This window comes from Microtus oregoni, unplaced genomic scaffold, assembly GCF_018167655.1.
Source record: "Microtus oregoni isolate MIOR12 unplaced genomic scaffold, Mior012 000020F_ref0000438, whole genome shotgun sequence".
Classification (NCBI taxonomy): domain Eukaryota; kingdom Metazoa; phylum Chordata; class Mammalia; order Rodentia; family Cricetidae; genus Microtus; species Microtus oregoni.
The window spans coordinates 17,450,608-17,474,678 of record NW_024543079.1 but is presented as its reverse complement, the minus strand read 5'-3'; the positions used below and the strand labels follow the sequence as shown (position 1 = coordinate 17,474,678).

General features: G+C 50.9%; 1 protein-coding gene across 1 annotated transcript; it reads left to right on the top strand.

Annotated features, from left to right (window-relative positions):
• Window positions 1-12,130: 12,130 nt before the first annotated feature.
• Tcf15 (transcription factor 15) lies at window positions 12,131-17,815 on the top strand. The gene is made up of 2 exons (XM_041670849.1): window positions 12,131-12,703; window positions 17,423-17,815. The coding sequence occupies exons 1-2, from the start codon at window positions 12,191-12,193 to the stop codon at window positions 17,495-17,497; spliced, it is 588 nt and encodes a 195-aa protein (XP_041526783.1). The 5' UTR covers window positions 12,131-12,190; the 3' UTR covers window positions 17,498-17,815.
• Window positions 17,816-24,071: the final 6,256 nt, after the last annotated feature.

The following is a 24,071-nucleotide window of genomic DNA, read 5'->3' as shown; positions in this document are numbered from 1 at the left end:
CACTCTGTTTCCTCCGAAATTCTGGGTGGCCTATGGAAGAGATCACTCTCCGGGAACCTCAAAGATGCTCGGATAGCTTCCCTGCCAGCTCTACCCACCCCACCCCACACCCAGCCTGGGCTCTCCACAGCCCCTTCAGCGGGAATTCCTCAGTCCAGCATGGAGTTCCGGTGGATTTTATGGGGCAGCCGCAAGCAGACAAATGGAGAAGAAAAACATCCCCCTGGAGCCCACTCGCCTCTCAGAACCTCACTTCCGCTCAGCCGGAAGGACGCTGGGCTGTTTTAACCCAGTGTGGGAGGTGACCTCAGAGATGCAGTCAAGACCCTCCCTTCCCCCACCCGGAATTGACACTGCTCTCTCCCAATGCTCAACTTTCCCCGCAGCGGCTGGCAAAGCTGTTTCGAAGGTCTGTGAGATGGCCTGGAGGATGAGGAAACCTGCCACCAAGCCTGACGACCTGAGTTTGGTGCTGGAGACATGCATGGTGGAGGAGAGAACTGACTCCTGCAAGCGGTCTTCTGACCTCCACACAGGCATGATGGCACGCATGCCCCAACTCCTCAATCAATCAATCAATTGATTGATATGTAGAGGCCCCAGATGCCTATCTGTCATCCCAGCCCATCTACATCCCATATGCCAGACTAGCAGCCAACTGTCCCATGAGATTGGGTCCAAGGCAAGCGTGGGGAATAGGAGTGGCAGTGAGATGGGCTAGCATGGGTTTGCGCTACGCAGGAGTTGGCGATCTAGCTAGGCCTGTCTGGTTGGAAAGATCTTAATCCTGGCTTGGCAGATGGAGCTGTCTCTTGGAAACTGGCTTCATGAGAGTGTGTGCCGTTGGTGGATGGGAGCAGGGAAGGATGCCAGGCCTACACACTGCTGGCACTTGACACGTAACCGCCATGGTTACTGTTGCTGTCCCCCTTGCTTTCTTTCTCAAACCTGACAGGGAGACCTCAGCACCCACGTTCCATAAATGGCACAAGCTCCCTTACTTGCCCTGTGCCCCGTGTTTCCACCTACCAACCAGGATTTTGAGTACTGAGCTTATTAAATTCCAGTCAGCGCCTACAGGTTCTGTGCAAGCAAACCTTGTCTGAACTGCACATCAACACTAAGGAGAGTGTGAACCGGGAGAGTGGTAAGGGGCGGTGATAACGTGAGCCTCCTGATCACGGGTTCCCAGCTAAGGCCAGATGCATACATCAGCGCTCTGCCTCCCGCTCAGCTCTCAGCCTGTCCCAGAGTCTACTTCAGACCACGTTCCTCAGCCCGTTGTGCCTTTGGGTGGTGACTTCAGTTTAAAATGCTCCTTTGTGTAGCGTGGCACCTGTCTAATGTCCCTTACAACAGAAAGATATGCGTGTTAAATCATTTTGGGCCAAGTGTGAGGCACAGTGTCACAGCGATCTCAATGACTCAATGACTCGCATTGCCAAAGGGGTCCCCCAGCAGAGGCCCCATCACCAAGGAATTCACTACTGATGAAAACGTGACTAGCGGGCTCGTGAGAGCAAGCGCTGAACTCAAATGCCCAGCATCATTGCTTGGGGGAGATGCATTTGAAGTGACCAAGTAGCCTAGAATCACAGAGAGGAGGGCAAACACACAGAGAGGCTTGGGGGATCTGCAGGCATTGCCGTGAGCCGCAGTACAACCAGTGTCACCAGCACAAGCTGCTGCGGTCAGTCACAGACACCACAGCAAGGGCTTGCTCTGTGGTATCTACAGTTTCACGTGGTAAGCTGTCATATGTCAGGACTATTTTGCGGTTGATGGCTCTGGACTCATATGGATTCAAATGAGAATTTGTTTGCTTATCTGCTCCCTGGACATAGCCAACAGAGAGAATAGGCCAATCAGAAGTTGTAAAAGAAGGCTGCTTGTTTGTTTCCAACAAGAAGTGCTTCATCCAGCCTCCTGCAACTATGGTGGCCACAGGACATCAAAATTCTTTCTGTTGCAACTCTGAGCCCCAAAAGCAAGAGGAACCCTACTGCACCTGCGGCCCAGTGTGTAAGGTCATGGAAGGTCAGTTCCATCATGTGACTGGAGCTGCGTCTTTGGCAGCCCAGACTCACTGAACAGGTACAGAGAGCTGGGATATTTAATCTTCTTTCCTCTCAGGAGAGAGAGTTGTTACTCTGTAGCCCAGTTAGCCTCAAAGGAATGCTACTTCTGCCTCAGCCTCACAAGTGCTGCAATCCTCACATATGCTGAGCCAGACCTTGGATCTTTAAAAAAAAAAAGTTATTAGTATATAATATATAGTAATTATACATAATAGCAGTTTTGTTATATTTTTTTCATATGTCTATAAAACAATTTTATTATAGAAACTCCTGTTCCCTTCTCTTGTTCCATTCCTATTGGTGCCCTCCCCCTTCCCAGTTAGTCCTTTTGTGAACACAGGTTCCTTCCCACAGGGAAGCTCCTTAAACAGGAAGGTAAACTACTGGAAATAGCTTCAGGAAGTCCCCGAAACTGATGGGGTTCACTAGGGCCCTCCCTGCTCCAGAAGAAGCAGCAAAAGCTGAGGATGCCCCTCTCAGTATCTGAGCTGAGCTGAGCTACAAAGATTCTCAGCCAAGATGAGGAGAAAGAAGACCCTGAGCCTGGACCCGCTTCCTGGAAGAAGCAGACACCAGCCGAGCTGCCTGGAAGAGGTTTAAACCAACAGAGACACATGCAAGGACACTCTCCCACCTGGTGAGCTGCCAGCAGGCTGTGCCCAGAGTTCCAGGTTCCTGACTTTGTGAGCTGTCACCAGGGCTGGGATGGACTTTGGAGATGCAGCTGTCTTTGAGACACTTCTGTTCCTGTAAGCAACCCCTCCCCCATACTCCCTGTAAGTAACGCCTATAAAGCTCATTGATTCACCAAGTTAGACTGTGGTGGTCTCTGTACTTTGGTCTGTCATGGGTTCCCTATCTGGGGTGAGTAGACACGTATGTTGCATCTCCTCAGGAAAAGTTTTGTCACAGAACAGTGTATGTGTGTGTGTGTGTGTGTGTGTGCAGTGCCTTCATCGGGGTTGCTTACAGGAGCATGTGTAAGAGGCTGTCTACTCCAGGATGGCAGCTTATGAACAACTCCACCACGGAGGGAAACGTCCTTCCCTTCCCCAGCGACCCTTAGCTGTCAGGAGGTGTGGGCTTCACACACTCCATGGCTGTTGGTTGGCCCAATCTTGTACTTGTATGCAGGTGGTCACAGCTGCTGTAGATTCAAGAGTGCAGGATTCAGGCTTGGAAAACATCGTTCCACAACATTCTATGCCTCCCTCTGGTTCTTAACATTCCTTCTGCTGCCCCCTTCCATGATACTCCCTGGGCTTTAGAGGGAAGACCCCAGATCTTGATAGGCAGAGTGGGGGTGTCATGTTTTTAAGCTACTACACCTGTCGACAGACAAGAAAAAGAGAAGCCTGCACCTCTCCTCCACGTGGAATCCTGGGTGAACTCCCTAACACCTCCAAGACCAAATTCTTATTCTGGAGCATGATGGTGACTGCCACACCAAGGTTCCAGGGTGTTGGGAATGAAATAACAAAGTATACAACAGTTAGCTCAGTTCCTGGCACACAGTGTGCTATGCGTGGTAATGGCATTGACATTGTTCATTGTAACACCTGAATATGTTGGTAATGGCTTGCTTTTGGTCTTTATATAGAACCTTTGGGGGACATTGAAACTGTAACCCCTCTGAAATCCCTCCGCTCAAGCTGGACAAACCCCAGACGTGTGCTCTGTCGCCAAGCCACACCCCACCACACTGTCTCCTTGACCTCTCACATCATCTGGGAACCTCCATCTCATTTCATGTCAAGGCCAACTCCAGGCAGCTAGGCAGCTAGGTGGGCTAAATCTTTTGGTGCTTGTTTCTCCTCGATAGCCCTTAGCAACAGCTTGACATTTCCCATGGTGGCACCTTCCTCTCTATTCCTGTGAAGTTCTATTCTGTCCCCAAAATGACATCTTCTGCAGGAAAAAATCAAGTCATTACAGATGATGATCAGGTCCACTCTCGCTGGGGCAGAGCTTTCTGGCGTCTGAGCTTGCATTCCCTGTCCCCTCTGTGAGCAACGCACTGACAATAATTCTAGTCATTCAGATACATGGCCCTAGCGAGTTACACAGCCTCCTGGTTCTCCAGTCTACTCATTTGCAAGATGGCAAGTTACCACTCAGCTCAGAAGGCCACTCTGGGAAACGAAGGAGGGAACATATCTTTGCTAAGGAGAGTGCCTGGCCTGCAGCAAGCATTTCATGGTATTATTTAAAAGCTGAGGTTATGGTTCAGTCGGTAGAATGCTTACCTGGAATGCATGATCAGCAGCACTCTATGAAACTGAGAGCAGTGGTACACATCTGTAATCTTGGCTCTTGGATGATGGAGGCAGGAGGATCAGAAGTTCAAGGTCACCTTGGCTACTTAGAAAGAAAGTTGAAGGCCAGCTTTTGTTGTGAGGTTCCCCTCTGTATGCTATGAATATGTTTTATTACCATTGGTTAATAAAGAAGCTTCTTTGGCCTATGACAGGGCAGAATAGAGCTAGACCAGAAAACTAAACTGAATTCTGGGAGGAAGGAAGTGGAATCAGGCAGGTGCCATGTAGCTGCTGAAAGAGACAGAAGCCCAGAACCTTGCCCAGTAAGCCACAGTCTCATGGCGGTACACAGATTAATAGAAATGGGTTAATTTAAGATGTAAGAGTAAGTTAATAAGAAGCCTGAGCTAATAAGCCACGCAGTGTTGCAATTAATATAGTTTCTATGTGATTATTTGGTTCTGGGCAGTCGGGAAACCAAAGCAAAGTCTCCTTTTACAAGCTTTGGCTATATTAAACTGTATCAAGTATTTATGTCATTCCAATATACAAAGCAAGGGGAGATCACCCTCTGTCCAGACTCTTCACTTGTCCACTTTCTGGCTGTGTGACTTTAGGGAAACCCCTTGCAGGGACTAAATAATACACAGGGAGGGCAGGACAGAGAAGGAGAGTGATGAAGGAGATATCTTGATAGATGGGGCCATTGTGGAATTAGGGAGAAACCTGGTGCCAGGGAGGCTCCTGGGAACCCACAAGGAAGAACCCAGCTGAGACTCATAGCAATAGTGGAGAGGGTGCCTGAATTGGCCTTCCCCTGTAAATCAGATTGATGACTGCCCTAGTTGTTATCATAGAGCCTTCATCCAGTACCTGATGGAAGCAAATGCAGAGATCCACAGCCAATCACTGGGCTGAGCTCTGAGAGTCCCGTTGAAGAGAGGGTGGAGGGATTGCATGAGCAAAGTGTGGTCAAGATCTTGATGGGAAAAACCACAGAGACTGCTGACCCGAGCTTGTGGGAACTCACAGACTCGGGACAGACAGCTAGGGAGCTGGAATGGGACCAACCTAGGTCCTCTGCATCTAGGTGGCAATTGTGTGGCTTGGTCTTTTGTGGGGCCCCTAGCAGTGAGACCAGGAACTGTTCCTGATGCATGAGCTGGTTCTTTGGAACCTATTCCCTGTAGTGGGATGCCTTGTTCAGCTTTGATACAGGGGGGAGGAGCTTGATCCTGCCTCAGCTTGATGTGCCATGCTTTGTTGATTATCATGGGTGGCCTTACCCATCTGGGTGGAGATGGAGAAGGAGCGGATGGGGAGGGAGGACAGGGGGCAGGAGGAGAAGAGGAAGAAAAAACTGTGGTTGGTATGTAAAATAAATTTTAAAAAGGATGAAAAAATAATGCACAGGGAGTTACTAGATGTCTGGCAGTTGCAAACAATGGTTTCCTAAACTCTCACAACCCTCACAACCACAAAGTGGCTTTTCTGAGGTCCCCAGTCTGCAGGTGGAAATGAGGTGCAGATTTCTAAGATCACACGATGGTAGAAGCCAGTGACACAGTGACCTTGACCGTGTGATGCTATGCCATCTCAGGAGTGGGCATCTCTTCTGGCTGGCTGCAGCCTTGTTTCTTACAATCCATTCATGCTTTCTTCTTTACTAATAGTAATTCAGTACTCATTTGCATGAGTGGCCCCCAGCAATAAAGACTATTTCCATCCAAGTTTAGTCAAATCACAAGATTAGGCTAGTGGCATCTGAGCAGAAGTGAGGCTGTGACTCCCAGACAACTGCCTAGAGGGTAGTGTCCTCCACCTTCTGCCTTCTGCTACCCCTGCTGCTGCCACCTCCCACATACACCCTAGCTGGAATACAGCCAGCATGGATTCAGTAGTCATTCTGGTCCATGAAGCAACCCAGAGAGTGGAAGTCACATAAAATAGAGCAGAGAGGTGGCAACATATCCTGCTTTATTGACTGAGCACTGCACAAGGAAACACCTTAAACCCACAGGCCTGTAGCATCAATACTGTTTTTCATCAGTATACTGGGCCTGGTCAGTGCCTAAGCTGTGTAGTTAAAAAAACATCCAGGCTTCTCACATGGGTGCCCTGCACCCTGGTGCTGCTATACTCTATGATAGCCTTGGCTTCCCAGTCATAGATTCCAGAGGGAAGAATTAAAACATGCAGCTAAAATGATTATTGCTATTAATTCTCTCTTCTTCTAGCCTTTGCTGATTATCTTCATTGTTTGCTAAGATTTCTGCAGCTAAGGACTTCAGGATCCAGGTTGGGGAGACGACTCAGTTGATGAGAAGCTGAGTGTGATCCCCCAAACCCACTTTTAAAAGCCTAGATGTAGGTCTGTGATGTGGGATCTCCTTCCGTATATGTGTTGCTTTTATTGGTTGATCAACAGAGCTATTTTAGTCAATGGTTTGGCAGAGTAAATCCAGGAAGGAAATCCAAACAGAAATAGAGAGAAAATAGGTAGAATCAAGGAGACACCATGTAGCTGCTGGAAGAGACAGACTCTCAGAACCTTGCCTGGTAAGCCACAGCCTCGTGGTAGTACACAGATTAATAGAAATGGGTTAATTTAAGATGTAAGAGTTAGTTAATAAGAAACCCGAGCTAAGAGGCCGAGCAATGTTGTAATTAATATAGTTTCTGTGTTATTTGGGTCTTGAGTGGCTGGTAACAAATGAACATTCTCCGCCTACAGGTCTGGAAATTAGCTCGTTAGTTAAAGAGTACCAGCTGTGGTGGCACACACGTTTAATCCCAGGACTCAGGAGGCAGAATCAGGGGAATCTGAGAGTTCGAGGCCAGCCTGAACTACAAAGTGAGTTCTGGGACAGCCAGAGCCATTACAGAGAAACCCTGTCTTGAAAGAAAAAAAAAAAAAGAGCACCAGCTGCTCTAGCAGAGGACCTGGGCTTAATTTCTAGCACCCACAACCACCTGTAACTCTACTCCCAGGAAATCCAGTGCCCTCTTCTAGCCTCTGAGAACACCGGGTATGTATGTGGTACATGCAGACAAAACACCCACACACACAAAATTAAAATAAAAAGTTGAGTGTGATGGCACACTTCAAATCCCAGTGCTGAGAACAAAGACAGGAAGATCCCAGTGACAATGAAGCTGATGGTGAATATTAACCACCACAGCAACCATGTAGCCTCTTCATTCAGTAGTCCATTCATTCATATGCTCATTATTGCTCACCGTGGGCCAGGCTCCAGCCTAGCACGCTGTCGTGCATTCCCTGCCTCGACAATGCACCATCTGCTGAGGGAGAAAGCCAGAGACAGAGAACAAGCATGTCTGGCACCCATTTCTCTCCCATGAGAGAGCTAATTCTAGAGTCAGGGGCAAAGTAGACCCCACATGGACTGAGGCAGGCATCACATAGTAGAGTGCAGGGTCCTGAGGCCTTTGTGTCCTCGGCCATGCTGTCCTGGTGTGAACACCCCAGAGCCACACAGATGGACACAGTCACACATATAGATGTACAAACGTATGTGCATAAGCACATATACATATGCACGTAAGTACACACACATGCATACGCGTACATACACACTTACACACACACACACACACACACATACAGGAGCTGCTGAGTCACGTGCCAGAAGTTCACATCCCTTTGCCTCAAGGGAAGCCAGAGGAAGCCAGGATCTGCCACTAAGGATGGAGGCCTGGTGATGAATGCTCACTACACGTGCCTAGCAACAGGGGACATGTGTGAGACTCTGCAGAACAGTGGCAAGGAAGCAAAATCAAACAAAAGGAAATCCTCCAAGAAGCTGGCCTATGGAAAGTACCATCTGCAGTTTGACCCACTCACGCAATTAGCACTTAAGTAATTGATAAGGACGCATCTGTGTCCAGAATACACCTCGAAAGTATCACTATGGGGCTTAGTGGGTTATAATGGGGGGGCAGGAACAAAGTTTGGAGTGGGTGGGGTGGATCTGGGAGGAACTGGGGGAAGGTGAAGAGAGTATAGACTCAAAAAACATTGGATACATATATGAAAGTCTAAAATAATATATATGTAGTTTGTTCTGGAACTCATTCTGTAGAACAGGCTGGCCTTGAACTCAGAGAGCTGCCTGCCTCAGCCTCCTGAGTTCTGGGAGTGCACCACCCCCCCAACAAAACATTATATTTAATAAAAATAGTCAAGTGGAATCCAGGTAGGGATCAGGACGAAGAAAGAGAACTCATGAGGTGCCGGAAGATGCTGCACCGGGGTGGGAGTGAGCCACAGAGCAGGCTACAGTGAGAAGCTGCACTAAATCCAGGCACGGGCTTGGTCTGGTCCTATTCAGAGAGGCAGACCCTCCAACCAAGAAGAATGGCAGACAAAGACCCAGAGGCTACATAGTTGGTACCTCTGAACAAACACAAGAGCTTCCATGGCTCGGAAATCCAGGCTATGCTCAGGCATGGAAACAGGGGCTAGCTGCTGCTCCCTTGGCCAGAAACCTTCCTTCTGTTGAACGGCCTCCAGTCAGCCCTCATATCCACTGGTCTGCTTCAGATGCCAGGCAAAGTAGAAGGAGGGCTCTGGAGTCAGACCGGCTTGAGCTCTTGCTCTGGCTGGATGGTTGATCCCTGGTAAGTCACCTATTCTTCCTTTATGAACCTCAGTTTCTCTGCCTATAAAATGCGAAGAGTGGTCATCCTGAGACAGCAATGGGCAGGAAGTATAATGAGCAAAATCTGCAAAGTCCTTCTCCTGCGGAGACAGTGTGGGAGAATGTGTTTACAGCTGCCTTCCCAGCTTCCACAGCTGCCAAATACACACCACTGCGGTTGCTGTGTCTTCCCATTGCTATGACAAAATTACCCTAAGAAGGCAGCTTAAGGGGAAAAAGGTTGATTTCGGCTTACTGTTCAAGCTAACTGGCGGTCACTGTAGGGGAATAACAGGAATTTGAGCAGCCTATCTCATTGTGTCTGTAGTAAAGAAGCAGAGAGCGGGGGAGGGGGCGGATGCTTGCTAGTGCTCAGATCCCTCCTTTTCATTGGTCCAGAGCCCAGCCCATGAAATGATGTCACTCACATTCAGGGCCTTCACACTTCAATATACCCAATTAAGAAAGATGGCCACAGGCATCCTCAGAGGTCCTAGTGATTCTAGACTTTGTCAAGTCAACAATCAACACCACCCGTCAGCGACAGTTAATATCCGTAGACTAGGATTTTCATAACCTCCAAAGATAAGGTGGTCAGGAAGGGTTGGGGTACCGGCAGGTGAGAGGGACAATTACTGCTCTAGCCCTGGCAGTCAGAGAAGGCCTCTGACAGAGATGAGATTGGAGAAAGTGAGGGGAGCATTTACAGGTATGTCTGGAGACAGCAGTATTTTCAGAGATGGGCTCTGGGAATGAACACAAAAGCCAGGGTGGCTGAAGCAGCGTGAGGGACAAGGACTAAAGGAGCTGAGGCTCTCACATAGATGGGCCAAGAACCAGCAGAAGCTCTGGTCTACTCCTGGGGTCAAGTCTTGGAAGAGCAGATATCACTTGGTCCTTCCAAGTCATAGGCAAAATAATACAAACTCCCTTCTGGTATCCACTGTATGCTCTGATTTCTTGGCATAGGATCTAGGGACTATCACTGGCTCTAAGAATGTGAGATATTATTAACTCCATTTTCCAGGGCAGCAAAAATGAGACCCCAAGAAGCTGCTGGCCTTGAACTAAAGCCAGATTTCTTTGATGCCAGCCCCTGGCTGGCTCTAATCATATTGTCCTGAAATTCTTTGTTTACAGCTCTCTTTCCTCTGCTGCAGCCAGCCACTCGGTCTCATTCATGGTTTTATTTTACTTCCAAGGTCCCTTGTGTCCAAACCTGCCCAAAGAGCAACTGAATGAATGAGTCTTCGGAGGCGGGGCCCCTCCTGCCTCTCAGGCTTCTCCTGTTTGGATCTGGGATTGGGAGGGGGCTGGACAGGAATTCCAAGCCTCCAGAGGGTCAGGAGCAGAGGGGAGGGGGAAAACCGGGAGAAAGCGAAAGTGAAGGGAGCAGGGAGCCCCTGTGAGGAGGCGCAGACAGGGAAGGAAATCTCCGGGTCAGTAATAATTCATGGTCTCAGGAAGCAGCCGCGGCTGGAGCACTGGAGCTGCGTACGCGGCTGGCCCCGTGGGGAGGGGCCCGAAGAGGCTCCTCACTACAGCCCAGCCTGGCTGGGTCACGGTCAAATGGTGTGGGGGTGGGGAGACCAGGTGTGGGGACAGACTATCCCTACAGACCTTGGGCTCTGAAGACTGAAGGGTTTCCTCTCCCAGCGGCTCAATCCTGGGCCCCTTCTGTGCTAGATCAGGGGCTGGAGAAACACAGCCCTTGGAGCGGGAAAGGGGTCTTTCAGAAAACCGAAAAGCTCCTAAAGCCTTGCGCTCTCTGCAGTTCTAGTCACCCTTTGAGAGGAAAATAACCGTATTTTCAAGGCCAAGTGGATGCCGATTTTTACCAGTTCTGGGATGGCACTGAGAAGCAGGTATGCCTGACATGAGGACCCCAGTGGCCATCATCTACTCAGTTGTTCTTCCCAGGTTCTCTGAAGAGAAGACCCAGGCTGCAGCCTGAAATTCTGAAAGAAGTGGGAGGGGCGGCATTGACAGGGGATTCCAAGAGCAGTGAAGTCAGATCCGCCCTGTAGGCACTATTCTGCAACTTTAGCTGTCCTGTTGACTCCGCCAGCCACCAGGGTCTGAGAAGGCAAAGTTGACTTTGTTCCGATCTTTATCTTCCAACTAAAGCCATGCCTGACAAATAGTAGAGCCCTGCTAAATAATAAAGTGACTGAACCGAACTTGGGCGTTTTGCTGGGAAGGGGGCATCTTAGTCAGGGTTTCTATTGCTGCAGTGAAACACCATGACCAAAAAGCAAGTTGGGGAGGAAAGAGCTTATTTGGCTTACACTTCCACATTGCTGCTCATCACTGAAGGAAGTCAGGACAGGAACTCAAATAGGGTAGGATCCCGGAGGTAGGAGCTGATGTAGAGGCGGTGGAGGGGAGCTGCTTATTGGCTTACTTCCCCTGGCCTGCTCGCCTGCCTTCTTACTGAACCCAGGACCGCCTGCCCAGGGATGGTATCACGCACCATGGCTGCCCCTCCCTTTGATCACTAACTGAGAAAATACTTTTATAGTTAGATCTCATGGAGGCATTTCCTCAGCTGAGGCTCTCTCCTCTCTGATGACTCTAGCTTGTGTAAGTTGACACAAAATCAGCCTACTGGAAAGAGGAAAAGAAAAGAAAAAAAGTTTGTCAGCAAGAGAGGTGTCTTCGTTCCCCTCTGACAGCTCCGGCATCATTGTGTACGCTTGTGCAGCTTCCTGGGACACATTAGAACTGCTGGATGAAGCATAGCCTAGTCTGAGAAACTCTTAGTTCAAAGCCCCTGGCCGCAGTTCTAATGGTACACCGGAGTTGCTAGGATACTGGATTTTGAGCACGGGACTAGTCTTAAAATGGGAAGGAGTAAACGGGCCAAACTAACAGGGACCTGACAGCCCTCTCCCAGAAGTCCGGATCTGCACCCCTGGCCATCTCAAGACCAGAGCATTAGGGAAGGGCCAAGAGTTTGGGGCCACTTTCAACTTGGGGGACCCAGAAGCAGGAGCCTCGTCATTGGCCTGGGCGTGTTGGGGCGGGACGGGGGGGGGGGAGCGTCCCTTTGGCCACGCCGGGACCGCCTCGTGATTGGCTCCTCCCCCGGCTATAAGGCGGCGACCGGCCGGTCCGTGGGAGCGCGCGGGAGCGCACTGCGGGGGCGGCGGCTCGGGGAAATAGGCGCGCGGAGGCCCGCGGCCGGGCGCCCATGGCGTTCGCGCTGCTGCGCCCGGTCGGCGCGCACGTGCTGTATCCGGACGTGCGGCTGCTGAGCGAGGACGAGGAGAACCGCAGCGAGAGCGACGCATCGGACCAGTCGTTCGGGTGCTGCGAAGGGCTGGAGGCAGCGCGGCGCGGCCCGGGTCCCGGGGGCGGGCGACGGGCAAGCAGCGGCGCGGGCCCGGTGGTGGTGGTGCGGCAGCGACAGGCGGCCAACGCACGAGAGCGGGACCGCACACAGAGCGTGAACACGGCCTTCACCGCCCTGCGCACGCTCATTCCAACCGAGCCGGTGGACCGAAAGCTGTCCAAGATCGAGACGCTGCGTCTGGCGTCCAGCTACATCGCGCACCTGGCCAACGTGCTGCTGCTGGGAGACTCGGCCGACGACGGGCAGCCGTGTTTCCGCGCGGCGGGCGGTGGCAAGAGCGCGGTCCCCGCCGCCGACGGCCGTCAGCCGCGCTCCATCTGCACCTTCTGTCTCAGCAACCAGCGCAAAGGGGTGAGTGCACAGCACGCCTGCTGCAGCCGGATCATCAGGGTTGGGGGCGGGAGGGCGGACCTCTCAGGAGCCAGGGACCCCCTTGGAAGCGACCTCGGAGCAGCGGTGGTGGCGGTTTCTCATGCCCTAGAATTAAAGTGCAGCAGAGCCTCTTGCTTAACCCACAAACAGAAAGCTTACAGTGAGCCCAGTAAGCTCCGGTCTGACTTAGTTGCACCTTGAGAAGTGCCCACACTCTGGGACCTTTCTCTTTGCCTGATGCTCGCCCTCTGGGCAGGTAGCTGGTTGTTCCCTCAGTTATCCCTGAGGCGCTTCAAATAAGGGCACTGCCCACACTTACAGGAAGCAGGCTCTGGGCTTACTAGGTAGCAGGCATCACTCTGAGCTAACATCGTCCCTAATAAACTGTTCCAGATTCTAAGGCTTGACCCAACAGTAGGAGACTGAGAAGAAAATGGGGACGTCTCTACTCCAGAGCCTGAGGTCCCGACACGTGTGTAGGAAAGGGTCCTTGAAGAGTGCCCAGCCCCAGAAGGATATCGGATTAGGAAGGGACATCATTGTCTGCTTGTCTCTAAGTTAAGAGACTGGAGAGCCACAGTAGTCTCTGGGGCCTCCTAGCCAAAACTGCCCAGGCCTGATTGGTCCCTCAGACTCACACCCTTTTCATCCTGGGCTTGTTTTACAGCGAGGAAGCCTACCAGTGTGACTTAAGTCAACAGCTACTGTTTACATCTGGAGAAACTGAGGCTCAGAGAGTCTTACCTTACTTTCCGCGGTCAGTGAGATCATGGGGGTTGTATTCAGTCCCCTTCAGCCCAGCACACTGGTTCTCATAGCTCCACCCTGGGAAGGCCTCAGTGGCCTAGCTTCAGACCAGCCCTCTGGCTCAAATTCCCAATGTCTTCCCAGCCGGCAAATGCCTCAGCTTCTCTGAGTTAGTCTTTTTAACCCCTGACTGGTAGGTACCCTTTGAGGGTCCCTGTCAGTACCCCAGGCTGGGGAGGGAAGTCAAAGCTGGGCCTTCAGATGTACACCTGGGATGAAAGGCTAGCTGGACACACCATTCCTTTATAGGCATCGGGGTCAGCTTCCCTTAACCACCACCCAGCAGCAGGAGAATGTACCCAGAGAAGCAGACGTGGTTCCTGCCTTCCAGGCAGGGGCTCTCAGGACAGCATCAGGGGCAGAAAGGAGGATGAAGATAAGGTTATTATGGTTTGATGGGACTTTGAGAGCCCAGGAGAAGCCTAGCCTCAGAGTGAGGCTGAAGAGCTATGCTAAATCTCTAAAAAAATGTGTGGAAACAGAGGCGGGCACGCGGATGAAGGGTGGGAAAGGGATGAAGGGTGGGAAAGGGTGTTTTAGAGCGTGCATGGCAGGACCTGGGGTTTGCAGTCATGGTCTAAGGCGGTGGTTCTCAACCTTCCTAATGCAGAGGTCCTTTAAGACAGTTCCTCCTGTTGTGGTGACCCCCCCTCCAACCATGAGGTCATGTCGTTGCTACTTTGTAACTGTCCTTTTGCTACTGTTATGAACTGCAATGTAAACGTCTGTTGTGCAGGATATCTGATACATGACCCTTGTAAAAGGGTCATTGCCCCCCCCCCCAAGGGGTTGTTGACCCACTGGTAGAGAACCCCTGCTGTAGAGAAAGAAGTGGGAAGATGTTAAAGGGGGAGCCCTCACGGTGACAGGAATCCAACAACGGCTGTGCTGGACACTCTTCATTGAAGTCCCTTAAGGAGCAGAGGGAGCCCTGTGGCCAACCCCACCGGCTAGGACAAGGCTGCCTAGCCTGAGGTGCCCAGGAGCTGTAGGGCAGGATTGACAATCTGGCCTGGCTAACTGGAAAGTAGGAAAGGTAACAGTAGGAGGGACTGTGCCTGCAGGCTGCCGAGATGATGCTGTGCCCACAACCACAGCAGTCAGAATGGGGGCTCCTTTGTAGCACTCGGGGAACTGTCCCATGGTTCACAGTGACTGGCCTAAGACTGACTGCTGCCTTGGGATCTGTCTGTGGGATCAAGAACCCAACCAAATTTGGTCGTAGAAGCCATGCTCAGCCGCACAGGCTCCTCAGGGAATAGCCCAGGGGGGTGATTCTTGCCAGTGCTAGCCCCTCCAGGACTTGTCTGGAACATTCTAGGTGTTTGGGTGAGTCCCTGCACACTCCTGAGCTCTGAGGTTAAGAAACTCCAAGGTCCCCCGACCCCACTCCTTCCTAAGCCACTCCTACCCCTCTGATCCTGGATGGTCTGGGGTTGGGGGTCGCCATGGACACAGTCCCCTGCATCCCCTTCCTGCTCGGGATGAGCTAAGACTACCTCTGTGGTAGCAGTACCGAGGGGAAGGTGGGTTCATATCTCTTCCTTGTTTTTCCTTCTGTCAACGGGAGTAGAGCCAGACAGGGTCCTTTTGTATTGTTGGTGTGCCCAATTCAATAGCAGAGGACTGATAAGGTGCAGAAGGTGCCCCTGGAGGATGTGGTCATCATACTCTGAATGTTTATTGACCGCTCACTGTGTTCTTCTTTACTGAGCTCTTCTTGGTGGGTGTGGTGACTCATTGTAACCCCAGCTACCCAGAAGGCTGAGGCAGAAGATCCCAGGTGTAAGGCCTACCTGCAGGGCAGCTTAGTGAGACCCTGTCTCGAAAAGTAAAAACAAGACTGGACCCGTAGCTCAGAAATAGAACACTTGTCTGCCACCGACGAGGCCTTCGGTTCCATCCCCAGTACCACACACACAAAAAAAGCTTTACTTGTTGGCGTGTGTCTCCTCTGTTAGCTTGTTTACCCTGTAAAGTAACACCCTACTACAGGTGAGGAAGCTGAGGTTCCATCCGGCAGGGCATCTGTATTATAGCAGCAGTTATCACTCTGGACCTGATTAAACCTCTTCCTGGGGTTCTTGGCAGTGAACACAGCACCTGGGGGCGTCCATTCCACAGATGAAGAAACTGAGGTTCAGGAGGTGAACTGTCCCAGCATTCCCACGGAACCCAGTTCTCTGCATTGACCTCCAGACTTAGGGTGGGAGGTGGTGTTCCTTGTCTCTGAGGACCTAAGGGTGAAGGGGAGGAGGGTTCTGTCCCCTAGCCTCCCTCTCCCTGCCCCATCCACCCTTCTCAGCTTCTCCTGCCAGAGTCTGTCTGAGAAGCCCAAGCCCCAGGCTCTGCTGGGACCATGGCCTCAGGCCTCAAAATAGCCCTGCCTGTGAATGAACATGCTGTCCCTGGGCCCGGAGAGCCTCCAGGGAGGCTGGGCTCACATCTGGATGGATCTGCCCCAACCTGCGCTGGGGCAGAGGCAGGAGGCAGCAGAGGCAGAGCTTGTAGATGGTCCACTGGGTCTCTAGATGAGCTGAGGTCACTACCAACTCAGCCATTCCCAACCAACGGAGCACTTACTGTGTGCGATATTCCATTCTATATGGGGCCTGGAAGTGGGGCAGCTTGACAGGCAGTGGGGTGCTCCCTAGCTCTTAACAAACAGCTGCTGTCTCTGGACTGGAATCCTCAAAAAAAGGAACGCTAGGCACGGGCTTGTAACCCCAGCCTTCAGATGAAGGACGGCTGGAGCAGATGGAGTTCAAGATCGACCCAGGCTACAGAACTACGTACTGTCAGAAAGCAGGGAGACAGAACCAGGACCGTGAGCTCTCTTGTTCTCAGTGAGGGTCTAGCCTATGGCCAGCCTGAGCACCTTGGTGTGAGGGGCAAGCCTGAAGAACTGGTGGCTTCAGGGACTGCCACCTTTAGCTTGAAGAGGCACTGATTGGCACCTGCAGGCCCCAGCCCCGGGCTGGAAAAATGCTGTTTTCTGCCACTTCGTGGGCTCCAGGCCTGACAGGGAAGCAAAGGCAAACATTGCCTCCCTCCTTGCTTTACTCCAGGGAATGTCCCAGACAGTAGCAAGTGGGAAGCAATCATAGAGAAATCTTCTTGTCAGACCAGTACCAAGGGTATGCTCTCTGCACAAGAGAGACCGTGGGTGGAGGCAAGGAGGCCAGAACCCTGTCTGATTTTGAGGGTGTCCTAAACAGTGGTTGGGCGCGCGCATGCGCACACATACACACACCTACTTCACAGGCAGCACCTGGAACTGCCAGAGGGCTTCCCTTGCCCTCTAATGTAAAATACGCTTTACACTGTGTGAAAATCATATGGCTTTGGAGTGTAGTTCAGTGGTAGAGAACCTACTTGGCATGTGCAAGATTCTAAATTCAGTCCCCAGCACCTCCTGCCCCCCACATACAGATGTGTGTAATATATATATATATATATATATATATATATATATATATATATGTATTCAGTCTGGAGGTTTTGTTTTCATTTCTGTTTTTTGAGACAGGCCTCATTATATTCTGTCCAGTTTGGAACTCACTATGTAGACCAGGCTGGCATGCCTCTGGGCTTCCAGGCATGTGCCAACACACCCAGCATGTATTAGACTTCTTAGGCAGAAGACCTTCAGGTGGGAATCCCTTTAGCAATGCTCACACACATACTTGCCTCCGTAAGTGGCATTTGCTCCCCTCAGCCACTGCTGTTGTCCCTAAACACTGTCTCACCCCATGAGGCTCCCTGACAGCCCAGAGTTTCTTCTGCCTTTTCAACAGAGAACTTACTGTGTGGCTGGACTTTATCAAGCCTCTGTTGCTGGGCACATAGTTAGTTCCCAACCCATTCCTGACCCCTCTTTCTCTCCTGCAGGGTAACCGTCGTGACCTTGGGGGCAGCTGCTTGAAAATGAGGGGTGTAGCCCCCCTCCGAGGGCCTCGGCGATGAGCCTGGGTCCCTGCAGTGTTTGCTTCAAGAAGGACTCCAGAGAAAGAGGCCAGGAGCCAACCCCTCATTGGACAGGGGAGAAGATTCCAGAAGCCCAAACCACTCCTTTGTGTAGGGACCAGAGGACAATGGCCTGGACACAGGGCCCAGCCTGGAGAGCCACGAGGGCCCATCTAACCATCCAGGCCTAGCTGGTCAGGGACAAGGCAGAAAGTTCAGAATACCAAAGACTATTTTTGGAAGAGAGAGAGTGTGTGTGTGTGTGTGTGTGTGTGCGTGAGTGTGTGTCTACGTGTGAATGTGATATATGAGAGAATTGGTGGGGTTAAAATAAAGGTATTTTTAAATAAATGATGTGTATCCTAACTAAGTAAAGGGAGGAATGTGGACAATGGGACAGACCCCTCTCTAGGACTTAAGATTGTCACAGCTGTGGCAAAGGCATCTCACCGTGGATGGGAAGCTATAGGCAGACTTTCCTCCCAGCCTTCTCTTGGTTTGTTGTTATGAACACCTTTGGGTAGTGACCAAAGAAATCCACATTTTATTTATTTTCGAGTAAGGAATGGAACCATGGTTCAAATTCAGAAGCTACTAGGAGGCTTGTGGTGGGGTCTGCCTCCACCAGTCTCTCTTCAGGCTTCCTGTCACGGGGTTTTTGTGATGCCTGCCTGCCCCTCGATGGAGCTTGCTGCTGTCTGGGTCAGTTAGGAAAAGGTCCCATTCTTCTGCTAGCTGCTTATGATACCTTCTGTGTGTCTTAGTGTGACACACACGCCACCCAGCCCGCATGGTTGACCTCAAGTGCAGAAGGCAGAATCTTACCTGGTAACGTCTTAGTTTTGGAAACTGGTATATGACAGGTGACACCTTGAGGTCTGTCTGCTTTTAAAATCCATAGCAGGGGCCATTGGGATGGCTCAGCCAGAAAAAAAAAAATTGCCACGAAGCCAGGCAGTGGTATGTACACCTTTAATCCCAGAACTCGGGAGGCAGAAGCAGGTGGCTCTCTGAATTCTATGAATTTGAGGCCAGTTTGGTCTACAAGAGCTAGTGCCAGGACAGGCTTCAAAGCTACAGAGAAAGTCTGTCTTGGAAAACAAAAACAAACTTGCCACCAAGCTTGACAACGTTTGAAACCCACATGGTGGCAGGAGAGAACAGCCCCCCACAAGTTGTCCTCTGACCTCCATAAGGGCATACACACAAAATAAAATGTAACAAAAGGGAGGGGCAAAGCTATCCTTCCCTCTCTGGGTAGTGGGCCAGCAGCCCCTTTGCAAATTCATCTGAGATAGGGCACAGACAGCCTGGCCACTAGAATCCAGGGAAGTCAGAGGTTCTGGTCTCTGGCTCAGCCTAGGTGCCTATGAAGCCAGGATCAGTGAAGCTCAGAGCAAGCAAGGAGGAAGACTTGGAGAGGCAGGACCAACCAGGCAGCCGTCCTTCTCTTGGCGAGGGACATTCACACACCTGTGTTACGCTCTTATTTAGCAAGCACGTTTCAAATGTTTACTGACTGCTGGCTCCCACGCCATGTGCTCTGATCCTCTGGCAGCTGAGAAGACAGTAGCCAAAAGCCAGCTGTGTCAGTCTCCACAGGATCAAGCTTAACTCACCCAGTCCTCTGTAGACAAAACAGGGTCCACAGGGGGACCAGAACTGTCTGCCCCTTGTCATACAGGCTGGAACCAGTGGTACAGCCCCACACTCACTCCTATTAGCATGGGACATGAAGGAGGAGGGGCCCCTAGGGGCCCTGCTGCCCAGGAGACCTACCTCACGCCCTCTCCCTCAGTTCCCGTGTCCAGGGACACTGGTCTCGCCTGTCCTGTGTCCCAGAGCGCCCACACTTCCCCTCCGGGAGCTAATTAGGAAAGCACATTGCTCTCCCTGCGCCTACCCTGCTCCAGGTACCGCAGCCTCTGGCAAAGCCACAGGAAGAGGACTATGACCTTGTCAATGGCAGGAAACCTGGGAGGGGGGCAACGCAGACACTTGGGTGCTCTGGGCTGGAAGCCCACTTCTGCCACCAGATTTGCTGGGTGACCCGGGAAATGCTGCTTGACCCATCTGGGCCTTCCCAATCTCTTAACAGGCCCTAGCAGGAAGAAGAGAAAAGGGAGTGTTTTGCTTTGTGCAATGTTTTTTAAAGAGCTCTGGGGCAGTGAGCAATCAACTCCCATTGCATCAAATAGTAAGCAAGAAAAGGCACACACGTCCCTCAGCCCCCCATCCCCACAAGACAAGAGTGATGAAAAGTTTCCCTGCGGGTTCTTCCTGGAATGTCCTGTTCTGGTTTCTAGCTCTGCAGAAAACAATAAATATAAGTTTCTCCACTCATCTTTATCATAAGAGTTCAAGTTCTTCATGGCTCTAGAAGCATCATCCATCTCAAAGACAATGGCAGCTTGTCTTGCAGTCCTGGAGAGTCTGGTGCACACACATGTACAGTTGCCCACAGCCACCAAGTTCACGCTCTCAAGTGAAGTACTTTACAAGTCAATGCAGTAAATTCTCACCACCCGCTTGCACCCGTGGACATGCAGGCGCTGGAGACATGGATATCAGCTGCAGAGTGCACAGGTGAAAAAGTGTGTCTCCCAATCCTGACAATCAGTGGTCTTCCCCTCCTTCTCCCTCAGCCACCAGTCCCAAGGCAGTAACTGCTAAGCTCGGTCTTGATCTATGTGTACAGTAGGCAGGTTATGTACAGGTGGGTGTCTGGGGGGGTATTGTTTATGTGTACATCTGTGACTTGCCTTACTTTGCACAATAATAACAGAATTTTGCACACTCTAGATTTTTCTCCTCGCAGTATAGTCCTTATGTTTTCACAGAACCCTTGATGTTGCAGGAGCCGGCACACCTTCCATAGCTGGGAACTGGTCTACCATTTGTGGCTTGTTGTTTTTCTAGGCAATGGACAGCTAATGTCTACCAGTCTTTGTGAGCTGCAAGGCTAGGCTAACACGCATCTCGGGAGAAGCATAGCTGTAAACCAAGACCTCTGAGGGTCATTTTCTTAATGGAGCTCACACTTCCCCACAAACTCGCCCTGACAGCTAACTGGAACCAGGCCACTTTGATCTTAATGATGGCAGCATGGTCATCCCCCTCCCACATCACTATGAGAATGTTCTCAGTGTTCACTACACAATGAGGAAATGGTAGCCCCAGCCAGAGGCTTCCCAGAGAGACCTGGCCCCAGTAATCAAGGACTCCCTCCCTGCCATGCCACAGGTTGCAACTGGAAAGCCCTCAAAATGACTCAGAGCCTGCCAGCCAGTGGTGGCACACACCTTTAACCCCAGCACTCAGGAGGCAAAGGCAGGAGAACTCAGAGGAGTTGAAGGCCTACCTGGTCTAAAGAGCAGGTTCCAGGATCGCCAGGGCTACACAGAGAAACCTTGTCTTGGAAAAAAAAATTAAAAAAAAAATAACTCATAACCGCCGGAAACTGAGCCTAGATAGGAACAGTGGTGGGCCAGGATCACTTAGCATTTGAAACTGAACAAGGCTTAGAACATGGATTCTTACCCATATATGGTTCCTTGATTGTGTCCTATTGGGTTAAATTAAGATAGATCTGAAATTAGAGCTCAGTCATAGAGCACATGCCTCCCATTCATGAGGCCCTGGGTTTAATCTCCAGCACCCCAAAATTAAAAAATAAATAAATGCAGCAAAAGAGTTTCCAACAGCCATGAAGAGGAGGATCACAAATCAAGACCAGCCTTATAGACAGATCATGTCACAAATGAAAAAAAAGGAAGGAAGGAAGGAAGGAAGGAAGGAAGGAAGGAAGGAAAAAGAAACTTAGAGGTAATTTGAGTTTGATACAGTTAGGTAAAAGAACAACCTCTGATTAAGCATTAAGTCTTCTAGCTGGGCGGTGGTTGTGCACCCCTTTAATCCCAGCACTCAGGAGGAAGAGGCAGGTGGATCTCTGAGCGTTTGAGACCAGCCTGGTCTACAAAAGCTAGTTCCAGGACAGGCTTCAAAGCTACAGAGAAACCCGTTCTTGGGAAAAAAAAAAAGTCTTCTGGGGGTCAGAGAGATGGTTCAGTGGTTAGAGCACGGGCTGCTCTTCCAGAAGACCAAGATTCAATTCCTAGCACCTACATGGTTGATTACAACCTTCCATAATTCCAGTACCAGGAAATCTAATGCCCTCTCCTGGCCGCTCTGGGCATCAGGCACACACATGGTGCCTAGACATACATACAGACAAAATACCCATACATGCAAAATAAATATATCTAAAAATAAAAAAAAAACAAGAACTAAAATAAAAAGCAAGCAAAGCCCAGAAGCATGCAGCTAAGTAAGAAACAAATCATCTAGTTAAAAAAATAATAAGCAAGTGTCTCTCTCGGGTGGAGGAGCATGGTGCAGGCAACTCTGCATCCGCAAATACATCCAAAAGGGGCAGGCAAGAGAGCAGGGTAAAGCAAAGGTGAGTCGGGAAATGATGGGGCAGAAAAGACCTGCGGTAAAGGCAAGGGTTGCTAGTGTCTGGGTGATAAAAGCATTGGGTCTTGGAGGCACAGAATGGATAAAGGCATGGGGTTCTCTGTGGCCCTTGTCCCATCCGTATGTGTGTACATGATTGCAAAACTGAAGGACTGGAACCAGGCTCTTGGCCCATGCTGATGCAAGGGCCGCCAAGTGGTTTCTTGGCCCCTCTAACTCACCCTGTCCATCTAGTCTGAGAAAGGACAGAAACCCCCAGTAGACCCAGGTGTTCCTGCCCACGACTCTCAGGCCCCCATGCCCTCGAGAGGCTGAGATGGTCCTGGCCCTTGGGGCCTCCTGCCACTGTGATTTATGTCCCTATGAGCCTCAGCAGCTGTACGCTCAGGTCCCACTGGGCAACCGGCTCCGGGGAGCAGGCTTTGCTTCTCAGCGTGTCTAATCCAGACCAGACTTACCAACCCCATGGGTCTGGGGTCAGGCTCCCAGCGGGCCAGGGTCAGAGGACAGGCCAGCAGGGCCTGGAAACTAGGAGTTGCAGGCTGGAAGCAAGATCCCTAGTCTGATTTAGGTTGACTACCATTTCTGTGTGATCCAGGGTGGGTGTCTGCCCTCTCTGAGTGTTGCAAAGCCTTCCTAACGCAGCCTGAGCATGGTGAACTAGGAGAGCTTGGTCGGCTAGGAGAGAGCTACCTCAGGGGACAAAATACAGGCAGCGGTTCTTTCATCTCAAGGTTAGGCTCTCTTATAGCCCAGGCTGGCTCAGAACTCTATGCGTCTGAGTTTGAACCTCTGGCAGTACTAAGCTCCTGATCTACTTCTCAAGGACTGGCATACTGGCTTATGACACCATGCTTAAGTTACATGGTGCTGGGAATTGAACTCAGGGCCTCACACACAGAGACAGGCCCTCTACCAACTGAGCCACATCCCCCGAAGAATTATTCAGTTTTGTTTTCGTTTTTAATAACTACATCACCTCTCATTATCTGTTCTTGTTTTTTGGTTTTTTTGGTTTTTGTTTTTTTGGTCTAGGCCAAGGCCCTGGTTTGGGTGACTTACACAGAGCACTTCACTTGACTTTGAAACATACACAAGCAGGTATTGTTGCCAGCCATGCCCGGGATCACTCAGCTAGAGTTTAGCATCATAGACCAACTTCCCTAGGGCTCACTCAGCGTGTCAGCTAGTCAGTCAACAAACAAGCAGGAAACGTCTCTGTGGTCCACATAAGACTCTAGGACGATGAGACTACCTAACTTTGTGGCTGTCATAGCTTATGGAAAAAGTGGACACTGAGCAAAAACTAAAAATGTGATGTTGGGAGTGTCATCGGTGGTAGGATGCTTGTCTGGCATGCACAAGACCCTAGATCGGTTCCCGACATCCCTACCACCCACACACAAAGTGAGACCAGAGCCATCACCTGGCATGATGCCACAAAGGCAAAAGAATGCTTTGCCAGGCCAGTGTGCACCCGAGGGCTTCTGGTATCCCCTAAACAAAGCCTGGTGATTTGGGATGTGTATCTTTTCACCCCCCACTTTTCACTTGGGGTCATACAAGTCAGGCATCCTGCTAGTCAGGAGGTATGATAGTCAGCTCATGCCCTGCCTGACTCCAGATGCCAGTGGTCCTTCTAACTCACCTGCCCTTTCTTGGGCACTGTATGGCTCTTCAAAGCCAAGCCACCCAGTACCAGAAGCAGAGTCTGGACCCAGGCTTTTCCCCTCCTGACTCCGCTGTGCTCCTGCTAAGTGCAGAAGCCACACCTGACAGCCACCTCTGCCGAGGCCCCCAGAGCTTTCCTCCTCTCTAGCTTAACAGACATCTCTGAAGGGACTGGATACATAGTCACCCAACTCTACCTGTACAGCCTTATGGCAAGATGAACCATGCCCATGCCATAGAGGTAGAGGTGCCCGAAGAGCTTAAGACCCTCAGAGGGAGCTCTTTTCTTCATTCCTACACAGAAACCAGGAGTTTCTGATGTTGGTGACTGGCTTATAGCCAATAGCAGTGTAGACCTCTTAGGTCCCAAGCCCAGAGTCCTAGAACCTCCCTAGCCCAACCCAGGAGAGACAGGGTGTGGGTAGGA

Coding starts and splice junctions, on each gene's coding strand:
- Tcf15 (XM_041670849.1), top strand. CDS start 12,191: ATGGCGTTCGCGCTGCTGCGCCCGGTCGGCGCGCACGTGCTGTATCCG. Junction 12,704..17,422: donor TCAGCAACCAGCGCAAAGGG/GTGAGTGCACAG, acceptor TCTCTCCTGCAG/GGTAACCGTCGTGACCTTGG.